Genomic DNA, 11546 nt, shown 5'->3' with positions numbered 1-11546 from the left:
CGGCACCACACATGCAGGCTGGGGCTCCAGGCAGAGCGGCAGGGAGCCTGGGACAGGGTGCCCACCCCTTCTCCTAAGTCCCACTGCACCCTGCAGGCTGGCTCTGCTGCCATCCCCACACGCAGGCTGATCACTGGCCCAGGGTCGCCCGACGGGTGGCAGGACTCACAGCTCTGAACCCGGGGCAGCCCAGCCCGGGGCCCCAGACCCCCGTGCTGGTCAGCGGCCTCCAGGCCTCAACTTCCCACCTGTGAAGGGGCCCTGCCTGGACCACCCCCAGCCCGCTAACACCTGCAGGAAGCCCCCGGCCTCACAAGGTGCCCTGGTTTCTTCCACACCAGCTGGTGTCCAGACCTCACACCCCCACTCCCACCCTATGGTGGCAGGAGAAGCCTGGGGAGAAGTGACCCCAGGACCAGGTCCCCAGGGGCCGGAGTCTGGGCCTCCACCCTCCCACCCATGCCAAACCCTCCTCTGGGAGATGGGGGGGGGGGCTGAGGGTCTGGAGAGGGCAGCCCCCCAGCACTGCTAAGACACAGCCCTGGGTTACTTAGAGTCCACCTTCCCTCTGAGGGTTTCCGACCCAGGCCTCTGCCCAGCGGCTGAGCTGCCCGGCATCAACCCGGGGCTGCCTGGGGCCCCCTTCCCGGCACCCAGCCCCTCAGGGGCTACGGCGTCCAGATCGTGGCCAGGTAGAAAAACTCCAGGTAGTGGGCGTGAGGCGGGGTAGACCATCTTTATTGTGTCCCGAGTTACGGAGTCTTTGCGTGAAAATGTACTGTCAGCTCACCAGCGACCCGGGGAGTGCAGGGTCAGCGTGGGAAGGCGGGTGCTCTGTGTCCTCAAAACCTCGTCCCCCTTCGGAAAACGTCCCAGTGTGAGTATGGGCGCCTCGGCCCCAGTGCAGGGGGCGCCGGCAGTCAGTGTCCGAGGTCCTTGCCAACCGGGGCTAGGCAGGCCGTGCAAACTGGCACGTGGTCAAGCTGGACCACTCGGGGAGCCTCATCCTTTGGGGTCCCGGCCTGGCGGTGGCTTGGCTGGCCAGGCCGCGGGGACGGAGGCGCGGGCTGCCCACCATGCTGGTTCCCAGGGGATGGGTGCACTCGCCCCTCCGCATCCAGGGCTCAGCTGCCGGAGGCAAGAGAGACAAGAGCTCAGGTTAGTGCGGGATGCGGCCCTGCCTCCACCTCCCACACTCGAAGGCGGCAGTTTCGTTTGTTTGGTTGGTTTTGGAGCTCGACTCCGTGGGTGCCTCGGCGTCGGTCTGCAGCCCCAGCCAGGGCGGGGGGGCAGGGCAGCGCTCCCGCCGCAGTGAGTCAGGGCCGCAGCGCCGACTCATCTCTGCCACCCGTCCCAGGCGCGCGATTTGCAATGCAAACTCACCCCGCCTCCCAGCACCCTAATCTGCCCGGGGATCCGCTTGCACTCCGGGCCTCACCCGCCGGAGGGCCGCGCCCCCCGCCGCCCCACGTCCTCCCTCCCCCTTCCGCGGTGCGGCAGCGAGAGGAAGTTTTGCAATCCCGGACAAACAACGCTGGTCTTGCTCAGGCTTGAAAAAGCTGAGGGAAAATGAAGCGTGAGCGAAATCGAAGCTACCCCCGGGCCGGGCCCTGGACTCGGCTGGCTGTCTGGGAAACGGGCGGAGACGCCGGGGGTCCTGTCTACTCCAGCGCTCCAGGCCGCCCTGGCCTCTGACCCCCACTCTTCCCGGCCGCCCGGCGTTTACCTCGCGGAGCGGGGCGCTCAGTAGCCTCCTAACCAGCCGGAGAAGTCGAGCAGCTCCCGCTCCCCGGGGCTCAGCGCGGCATCGCAGCCGCTGTCGTCGGACGAGTAGGCGGAGCGCGGGGAGCCGGGCTCCGAGCTGCCCCCGCGGCCAGGGGACGAAGAGGTGCAGGAGGGCGAAGCGGCGTCCGCGGGAGTCCCCGGCGACCCGCGGGGCGCTGGGGGGCGCGCGGTTGGCGCCAGCAGACTCCCAGCCAGCGCGGCGCGCACGGAGTCGTGCTCAGCCAGCAGGCGCTGCAGCGCGCCGATGTACTCCACAGCCGAGCGCAGCGTCTCCACCTTGCTTAGCTTCTTGCTGGCGCCGCCGTGCGGCACGTGCTGCCGCAGCGCCTGGAACCCCAAGTTTACCAACTTCACGCGGTTGCGCTCGCGCTCGTTTCGCCGCGCCACGGCCGCCGCACCGCCCCCAGTCTCCTCCGCGCACGGCCGCCGCCGCCGGCTACAGCGCAACAGCTCCGGGGACGCGGGTCGCCGCCGAGCGGCGCAGCCGCCGGAGACGCCAGGCGCGGGGGGCGCGGGTGGGGGTAGCGCGCCGCTGTCCATCGCGTCCGCATCCACTCGCCCGGAGCCTCCTTGGAGCCCCGCGCACCGCGGGGAGGTGCAGGCCGAAGAGCCGGGGACGGTGGGTCGACGGCAACGCCACAAGGGGGCCTGTGGCACTTGCGTCCCAGGTCTTCAGAAGTCCGGGACGGCGAGCCGCAACAGGTCTAGAAGTTGGGCTGTGCGCGCAGTGGAGCGTGGGGCGCTCGTGTCTAGCGCGTGCAGTCTGACGCTCCCCAGGTCTTCTACACTCAGTGCAGACGGGCCGGTTTTTAAATGTATAGATAACCCTCCTCCGCGCGGCCGCCGCCTCCTTTCTCACGCCCTCCTTCCCTTGCCTCGCCCTCCCGCCACGCTTCGCCCTCCCCCTTGCTAACTCAACTTGCAAAGACCAAGCCGACAGCGCGCCCCCAACCCCATCCCTGGGGAACAGTGCGCAGGTCCGTGGTGCGCCCCCCTTCAGGTGCAGTCCGTAGGTCCCCTGTGGACCCCCGGTCACAGTAGGCGCTCAGTGCGCCCCCCAAGACGCGTTATGCAGGTCCCGTGAGAAACGCCCCCCGCCCACCCCCAGTCGCTGTCAGCAGGTCGCTGGTTGGACTCCCGCCCCCGCCCCATTGCAGTCCACAGGTCTGCGTCAGTCCGGTACTCCCACCCTGGCGCGCAGGCTGTTAGTCCCCGGAGCTGCCAGTCGCCCGCACGCTCAGCGCACGCCGTGGAGTGGGGGGCGTGGCCGCTGGGCCTGCACAGCTGTACCCAAGGCGTGCGAGACCCCTGGGGGCCGCACGCGCGGAGCTGCCGGTGTCCGCATCCCAGTCTCCTGGGGTCGAGAGGCGGAGGCCTGAGTCTCAGCCAATCCCCGGCCGCCCGCCTGTTCACCCAGCAGCTGCGGGCGGGGCCCCACGCCCGGGCCCCCAGGAGGAAGCGCGTACGCTCGGCGCGTGGCTCCGGGGAGCGCCTCTAACAAAGCTTGGCTGCCTCTCCGCCCCTCCCAGTCCCTCCCCCCGCGACCGGGGGGTTCGGGTGCGCGGTGGCGGCACACCCCCAAGCACACCTGTTCCCCCGCCAGCTGCCCACCTGTGTGATTCCTCCACCTGAATGGAAGCGGGCGATGCAGCCCTTCGGGTAGGGCGGAGCCCGAGGAGTACTTGGGACCCGGTGCGCTGGGGTTGGGGGGCGAGGGGAAGTTGGGGTTCAGGTGCCTGGAGTGCTTTCTCCTCAACCTCTGACGCACACTCCCTGCCTGTGGCTTCCGTGCGCCCTGGGCCTGGGGGAGCCCTGAAGCATAGGACCCCTAATCCTAACACTAACCCAGGGCGGTGGTCCACAGACCAGCACCCCCACAAATCCCTTAGGGTCCCGTAGTCCTCCCAAATCTTCCCGCCTTCCCGGTCTCATTTGCCAGGGCCGCACACCTGCCAGGGCCCTCTTTTTTTCTATGTGGCATCAACCCTGGTGGCCGCCCATCCCCAGCTGGGACCCCCTCCCGCTGCCCTAAGGGCTTGGAGGAAGGCTGCCCCGAAGCCGCCTTTTACCAGCTCAGTCCGACTCCCTGGGGAAGTGGGACAAGAGAGTTTCCCTCTGGCGGATGGAGGGGAAATGTTAGGTTTGGAGCAGACACCGCCGAGCTGGTTTTTCCACTAGGGTCACCAGACTCGCCTGGGCCAGGGCCTCTGTGAGTGGAGTGAGGAGCAGACCCCCTCCCCCACCGCCCCGGTGCCCCGCGCCTGGGGCAAGGCAGCTGGGGAGCATTTGCTGCGGCCCCGGTGCCACTGGCTCCCGCCTGCCGGGCTCCTGCAGGGCCCCCCAGGCAGGTTGCCGCCCCGGGGCCGCCTGCCCAGCAGCCTGGGGGTTAGCACCTGCCCGGAATGTGTTGGCCTGGGGCTGCACTGTCTTCTCGGAGCCCTGACTCAGAGAGCGAGGGGTGTGTCCCGAGTGACAGAGTCACACCTCTGGCCAGAAGAGTGATCCAGACAGAAATGGACGCCAGGACTCGGACTCCAGGTGCCTGGCCTTCTTCCCCTCCAGGGCAGGGGCTCTGGCTCCCCTCAGCCTCCCGCATCAGAGGCCCTAGGCCCCACCCTGCAGGTCCCCGGGCCCACCTCAGCCAGGGGCAGAGCCGCCTGTCCTCCTTCCCCTGCCCGGGTGTGAGGAGAGTCCCTGAGTCCTGCCAACAGGGTCCTGAGGGTCCTGGCTGGGCATCCGCTTGGCCCCTGGGACCTGGACACCCTCCTGTCTGCCGCCACGAAGCAGGCCACCTCGGTGCCAGTGGCCCTGATGGTGGCCTGTTATTTCCCAGGGTCCCCAGGGTGGTGGGTGGTGTCCCTCTGCCGCCGAATTCCGCTGGGAGCCTGGCGGGCGACTGGCCCTCCCCGGGTCCTCACCCCGCACGGGGCAGCTGCATCACAGCAGGACAGCACAGGCCCTGCCGGTGCTCACCCTCTCTGAGGTGAGGAGACGGCCAGCAGTGGCCGTGCGGACGGCCGCACAGCCCTGCGAGCGTAGTGACCACCACGCGGTTGTGCTCTCTAAACGGGTGGACTGCACGGTGCGTGTGGACGGCCTCTCGACAAAGCCGATCGAAAGGTCCCAGGCCCGCCGCCTGCGCCCCAGCACCCTCCCTGGGCCGCTGTCCCACCCAGCCTCGGCCCTCCCCTGTGTCTCCTTCCTGAGCTGTCGCTCGGTGCCCCCACCATGTACTCGGAGTGAACCTGACCCCTCTTTCCTGGGGCTGTGACTGCAGTCATGCAGTCCCGCCCGTCCCTCCGTGTCTGGCTTACTCGAAGTCAGCACACTGGCCTCAAGGTCCCCCCACGTGGTAGCAGGCGCACCTACAGCCAGTCTGACTGTGGACCAGCCCCAGTGGGTGTGGCCAGTGGTGACGGTACCGGACACTGCAGGTCTGGATGGAGGGAGTGTCGCAGCTGCGATGCCCCTCTCGGGGCCCGGCTGACCCTGGTGTGGTGGCCCTTCGCAGGGCCGGCCTGTAGCTGGAGGTCACGGAGGTCTGGGCTGCGAGCTCACCCCTCACACCCGCACCCTGGCGTGCTCCATCTGCCGTCACTGTGCAGGGCAGGCCCCAGACGGCCGGGGACAGCCCCGGCGCCTCAGAGCCCGACAAATTACCCAAATTAGCCAGCTCTACACCTGCTCACCCGCTTCCCTCGGAAACCACAGTAAAGGCCCATGTTCTGCCCTCCCTCTGCCTCCTGCACTGCCTGGCGTCCTCATGTGGCCCCGGATGGCGTCACCTGTCCTGGCCTTGGGGACTCTAGCAGACCCTTGGCCAGTGGCAGCCGAGTCCTGACCTCCTGGCCCTGCTGAGAGGTGAATCCTAACCAAACGCACATTTGAAATACGCTTAGCCTCAGGTGACAGGCAAGTAAACTGAGGCCAGAGAGGGGCAGCTGCTTCCTGAAGGCTGGCCCTCAAGCAGGAGAGAGGAGAGGACCAGCCGGGTCCCATGGATTCTGTCTCCCCCTCGTGGCTCCAGCCTGGGCCTCTCACGAGGCTGGGGCCCACAGGGGCTCCCGGGGCTGTGACCCTGTGACCCGGCCAAATCCGCTGAGCAACTGCCCCCCCGGCCTCTGGCTCAGAAGAGGCCGCCCCTACAGGGGTCCACCCCACACTCCCAGGGGCGTGTGAGGCCGTGAAGAAGGTGGACACATTCGAGACGGGGCCAGTCCTCCAGGCCACCCCCTCTGACCCAAGGCACAGGGGCAAGAGTGGCCCCCCGAGTAACTGGGGGTGGAGACGGAAGCCAACAGCTGGTGGGGGCTTCCAGGAACATGCCCACAACCACGGCCCCTTGTGGGGACCAGCCCCTCCGACAGCCTCAGAGCTCGGGCTTCTTACAAAGGAGGCAAAGGGGAAAAGAAGGCTGGAGCGGCCGCCTTCATGTCGGGACAAGGACCTTTCTGAGCAGAGTCGAGTCCCAGGGATAAAGAAGGTCATTTCATGACCATTAAGGGGTCGGTGGAGAGGCTCCGACCGCCCCAGTGTTAGACCTGCAGGTTCCAGGAGGGCGGGACGCCCGCCCTTGCACAGGAGAGGACCGGCGAGCAGAGGCCTTGGGACGCAGAGAGCAGTCACGGTATCTCACTGCGTGTGACGTGCACCCACAAGTTCCTGCACGCGACACACAGGGTCATGACATCCGTGGCATGTAATCACTGTACCCACGTATAATGAGCATCCTTACTTCTCCCTCAAGGGTTTGGGCAAAAAGTGCCCGTGACACAAGGCACGACGTGGCGCATAACGGTGTCATCCAACTGGGCCCGACGTGGAGGTAACAGGAAAGTGCCACTGTTTTAAATGCGCGTGGAACAGTCACCAAATTAAACCATCCGACGAGCCACAAAACAGTCCTTGAAAACTGTAACAGGAGCCAAGCTATGCAAAGTGTATTCTCTGTCTGCCATGGAACTGGGTTAAACTAGCCAGAGAATGATATCTGGAAAATCTCCAAATGCTTAAAAATTTTTTTAAAAAAGGTCAGAATAACCCCTGATCCGAATTTGAGACCACTCACTGAGTGGAGAGGAAAACCCAATGTCTCCAAATGGGGGGAGGCGGGACTTCGAGGGGAGTTTAAAACACTGGGCACGTGAAACAGCTCAAGTCACCGGCTCCAGCCTCCTGGGGGTGGGGTCGGAGAAACAAGAGCAAGTCAAACCCGACGTAAGCAGGAGAGACCCGGACGCGAGAACAGGGGCAGGAGCAGGGCAACGGGAAGCAGGAAACCATCGGCAGCAGTGGGCGGAGTCGAAACCGGGCAGGGAAGTCCGTGGAATCCAGCAGGTTTTCCTGAAGAAAAGGGAACACAAGACGGTAATTACCCACGTCCGGGACGAGGGCGGTGACCGGACAAATGCCGCAGAGAGTGAAGAACAGCGAGAGAATGCCAGGGACTGGATGCCAACGACGTCATCACCGCAGACGAAATAGACTCCTTAACACACACCAATGGCCAAAACTCACTCAAGAAGATACGGGACCTGAGGAATCCGCTGTCTCTTCAGCAAACCAAACGTGTGGCTGGAAGCCTTCCCACCGGGAAGACCGCAGGCCTGGGGGGCGTACCTGGGGGACCCTCCCAAACGGCCGCCGCGAAGTAAAACCGCTGCTACATAGGCTCACTCAGAACCATCGGAGGGCGGAGATGCCTCCCAGCGGGACGACTTTCCTCTGAAATCAGGAACGAGGCAGGGATGTCTCTTCTCGCCACTTCTCCTTAACGCCGTCCTGCGGGTTCCAGCCAGGTCAATAAGGCAAGAAGCAGGGGGGCGGGCCCAGACCGGGCAGAAAGGGGAAACGGTCTCTATTCTCGGAAATGGGACCGTCGACGAAGGGAACTGGGCCAAACCTAGAAACACAGGAAAGTGGGGTCAGCGAGGCTGACAAGAGGAAGACAAAGACGAACAAAACGCGGCAGAAGGTACAAAGCCCCGGGGGAGAGAAACCAAAGACAACAGTAATGCGGAGAGAGACCCCGTTCTCCGCCCCCGAATCGGCCCCCGGGTGCCGCACGGCCCCCAGCAAATCCACGGCAGACCTCGAGTGCACACGGGGGAGCCGAGGCACCCGCCCCATGCCCTCCATCACACACACATGTGTTCCCAGCCCTCGAGAGCTGAGCTGGGCCCCACCCCAGGAACGCACCGGACGCCTGCCATGAACTCAGTGGGGATGCGTCTCCCCTCGAGGCTCTGCCCGGAAGGGCTCTCACCACCCAATTCACATTTTTAAGCACAGAACCTGAGTGTGCAGGGGTCGGCCTCCAACCCCGGCCCCCCACACTGTCGTTGGTCTCACTGTGTTCCTTGGCACCCCTGTGCCCTTGGGGTTTTTTTCCTAAGACTTTATGTATTTTCAGAGAGAGGGGAAGGGAAGGAGAAAGAGAGGGAGAGAAACATCAGTGTGTGGTTGCCTCTCATGTGCCCCCTACTGGGGACCTGGCCTACAACCCAGGCCCGTGCCCGGGGTGGGATTCGAGCCAGCAACCCTTGGTTCTGGATCCACGGAGCCGCACCAGCCAGGGCCGTTTGCGGTTTTTCCATTGGCTTCATCAAGAGTCTTAACCTTGAACAGGGCAGGCCCCTGTTTGTCGTCCTTTCATTCAGAGCTGACCCACCTGCATGTGAGGACTGCAAGGTCAGTGTCACGGTGAGGTAAAGAGCGTGTCCAGCTCCCAGCCCTGATGGTGACAGGTGGCCCTGGATGCCCCTCTTTAGGGGGCTTTGACATCTTGTCCTTTAAGGCTGGTTGTTTACCCCGATCACATCCACGGGGGTCTTCTTCAGCCCCCGGGTTTTTCCACGGAGAGGCCCGGCCACACCCTGTGCCGGGGTGAGTTCCCAGACACGCCGGGTTTTGTGGCTGGGATGAGCGGTGTCCATGGCGTCCTGGCAGCCTCTCGTGGTGGTGGCAGGCACGAGGCAGCTCCGTCACTTGGCCGAGTGCCGGCTTCATGGCGTCTGCTGGCCGAGGACTTCGTTGGGGTGGATGCGGGTGTTCTGGTGGCAGGTATTCTAACTGTGCGGAGGCTCCATGCACCTGGAAGTTCGCCCCCCCCCCCTTAAACTATAGGATGCTGTCTAGGACCCTCCTCCCGTGCAAAGTTCCTTCTCTCCCGCTTTCAGAATTCAACTCCTCCTCTTGCATGTAGCGTTGCCCTGGAGAAGAAAAATGTGAACCTCGTTCTTTCTGCCGGTCTGAGGGAACGTTCTGGAACTTCGTGTTTTTAAGTGTCGCCGTGACGCCTCTCCTCTCCCCCTCGTAGGTCCCGTTGGCCCTCGAGGGCCCTCACGCCGATCTCTCTAGGGCAGGGGGGCTGTTTTACTACCCCTTCGAACGTGGGCTCCCCTCGTCCGGCAGGCCCGCTGATGGGCCTCCGGGCCGCCCCCCGCCTCGGGCTCTGCCTCGCTGCGCCTCCTGAACCCGCCCGGGTCTGCCCTCCGGTAGCCCGTCCCAGGGATGCGTCCCCGGGCCGCGGGCCTGCTCGTTCTGTGCTGACCCGCCACGCTCCCCGCCCTGACCCCTCCCCCGGGCCCCTGGCTGGGCCTCCGCAGCCCTGTTCTTACTGCTGATGCTGCCCCCGTGTCTCTGAGAGTCTCTTGGGGTGCCCCGGACGCCTCGTCCCCTGTCCCTGTAATTCTGCCTCCAATGCCACACAAGTGTCGGGCCGTGGTTTCCCTTCTCCAGTCGGCACCCAGGGTCTGTGTCCTCCCTGAGGTGCCGTGACTGCGTCTGGTCCTGGGCGTGGGGTGGACCCAAGCCCGGCCTTGTTGGGGTTGGTCAGAGCCAGGAGAGGGTCTCAGCCTCCCCCCTTTTGTTTTATATCATTAAACATGCTGTCGGTTTCCTTCCTGTGAGACAGGGGGGTCCTGAAGAGAAAGAGGCTGGGGGGCAGGGGAGGACGGGCGCAGGCCGGGCAGAGGTGTCAGGACTAAGGAGGCTGCTGGCAGGCCCAGGATGGGCCGGGGACCAGGCACGGGGGGGCACCAGTGGGTCAGGGGGTGGTTCCCGAAAGGAGGGAACGGCTCCGCGCGTGTGCAGAGGACGGCGGGAGCCGGGTGTCTGGTGGTTGGAGGGACTGGAGCCGGAGATGAGACGGGAGACGCCTGGAACATGCCCCGTGATGCTGGACTGGAGTCCAGGGGTGGCCGTGACCTCATGGCTTCTGATGTAGAGCCCGGTAGAGATGCAGCTGTGGGCGAGACAGACAGACTGACAGGCAGAGGGTTCTCGGCTGAACAGCCAGAGGAGTCGGAGCCCGAACAGCCCTGCGTACGCCTCGTGCCCAGATCTTGGCTTCTACGCACCACCTTCCACGAGTGGCAGCCGGAGCTCCGGGGAGCCGCGGCTGGTTCCCCAGCAGAGGAGGGAGATTGAAAGATGAACCTGTAGCATCCTGACGCTCAGAAAGTAAGCAAGCTGCTCGGAAAATGATGCGCGTTTCTCAAAAGGACACCAAAACCAGCTTGAAGGGGCTCCTTGTGGGCTGTATCAGGAATTTTAGCATCAAAATAAGGAGAGAGTGACAGCCCGCAGCCCTCAGGGGCTCATTCAATCGCTCGTTCCCTGCAGAGGAGATGGGGCTCTTCTGCAGTGGATGGAATATGCCACCTGATGACGGTGGACGGGTCGGGCCCCTCATCCGGGGGACGTGCTCCAAGCCCCCCGTGGATGCCGGAGCCCATGGGTAGTACCGAACCCTGTTCACACTGTGCCTTCTCCTGGACGTACATGCCCGCGATGAAGTCTAATTTGTGCGTTAGGCACAGTGAGAGCGTGAGGGCCGCAACCAAGCAGAAAGCAGCACCGCCGTGACAATGTGCCGCGTGTGAGGTATGTGGGTGCGGCACCCCCCCGGGATATCTCGCCCCGCGTCTCGTGCTGAGGTGGGACGCTAGGCATCCACCCGGAGGGCCGCAGCGCGGCGACTGCCGGGGGCGCCGGGGCGGTGCCGGGCCAGGCCGACCCCTCCAGGAATGTTCGGCATCCCCACTCCTGCGCTCTGGGGCTCTGACCTCAGGTGGAGGGAGGGACAGGCGGTTCTCCAGCAAAGTGCCTTTGCAGGGAAGACCTGCTGCAACATCTGCGGGAGCACACGAGCCCAGAGGCTCAGAGCAGAGCCGCTTTTCACGGACCGGGGCCCGGGGGGCTGCTGGGAACGGCGCCCCGGAGGGAGGTGGGGGTCAGTCCAGTCACCAGGGCTGAGAAGAAGGGCCCCTGAAGCACAAGCTCGGGGACACGGGGCCCACTGATCCGATAAGCGAGGTCGCCACCAGGTGACTAATAGGGAGGGACCCTGGACGGGGCAATGAGTCAGGTCCCGGGCTGCACAGGGCGGGGCCAGGAGGTCTCATCAGGCTGCTCGGAAGGACCAGCCACTGACAACTCGCAGATTGTTAGTTTCTGCCCTTTGGCACAGTTGGCCGCGGCAAACTGAAGCCTCGGAGGGCAAAACGGCGGCTGAGGGGGGCGACGGTGGCCCCCGATTTAAGTGCGATCGCCAGTTGATGCTGCCCAAGTGAGTGCAGTTCTGAGGGGCAGCGGGGGAGTTACACGGTCTCCGAGTTCCTCCCCACAAAATATAAACTAGGAAGGGCGAACGCTGACCCCCTTGGAGGACCCTGCCAGGCACAGCTTTAACCCAGGGTGCCGAGTCCACCCCCAGGGCACCCTGTCTGGGTGCAAGCCCCCCACTGCCTCCCACCGTG

At 64.9% G+C, this 11546-nt stretch overlaps 1 protein-coding gene across 1 annotated transcript; it reads right to left on the bottom strand.

Moving 5' to 3' along the window:
• Nucleotides 1-738: 738 nt before the first annotated feature.
• Nucleotides 739-2637, bottom strand: ASCL2 (achaete-scute family bHLH transcription factor 2). The gene is made up of 2 exons (XM_037156342.2): nt 1727-2637; nt 739-1128 (listed from the first exon to the last, which is right to left on the bottom strand). Exon 1 carries the CDS (start codon nt 2323-2325, stop codon nt 1744-1746), a length of 582 nt encoding a protein of 193 aa, XP_037012237.1. The 5' UTR covers nt 2326-2637; the 3' UTR covers nt 739-1128; nt 1727-1743.
• Between the last annotated feature and the right edge of the window lie 8909 nt (nt 2638-11546).

The sequence above is a fragment of the Artibeus jamaicensis genome, unplaced genomic scaffold, assembly GCF_021234435.1.
Source record: "Artibeus jamaicensis isolate MK-2021 breed Jamaican fruit bat unplaced genomic scaffold, CSHL_Jam_final scaffold_537, whole genome shotgun sequence".
In the NCBI taxonomy this organism is placed as follows: Eukaryota; Metazoa; Chordata; class Mammalia; order Chiroptera; family Phyllostomidae; genus Artibeus; species Artibeus jamaicensis.
The sequence above is the reverse complement of the archived record's forward strand: the minus strand, read 5'-3'. Positions and strand labels throughout refer to the sequence as shown.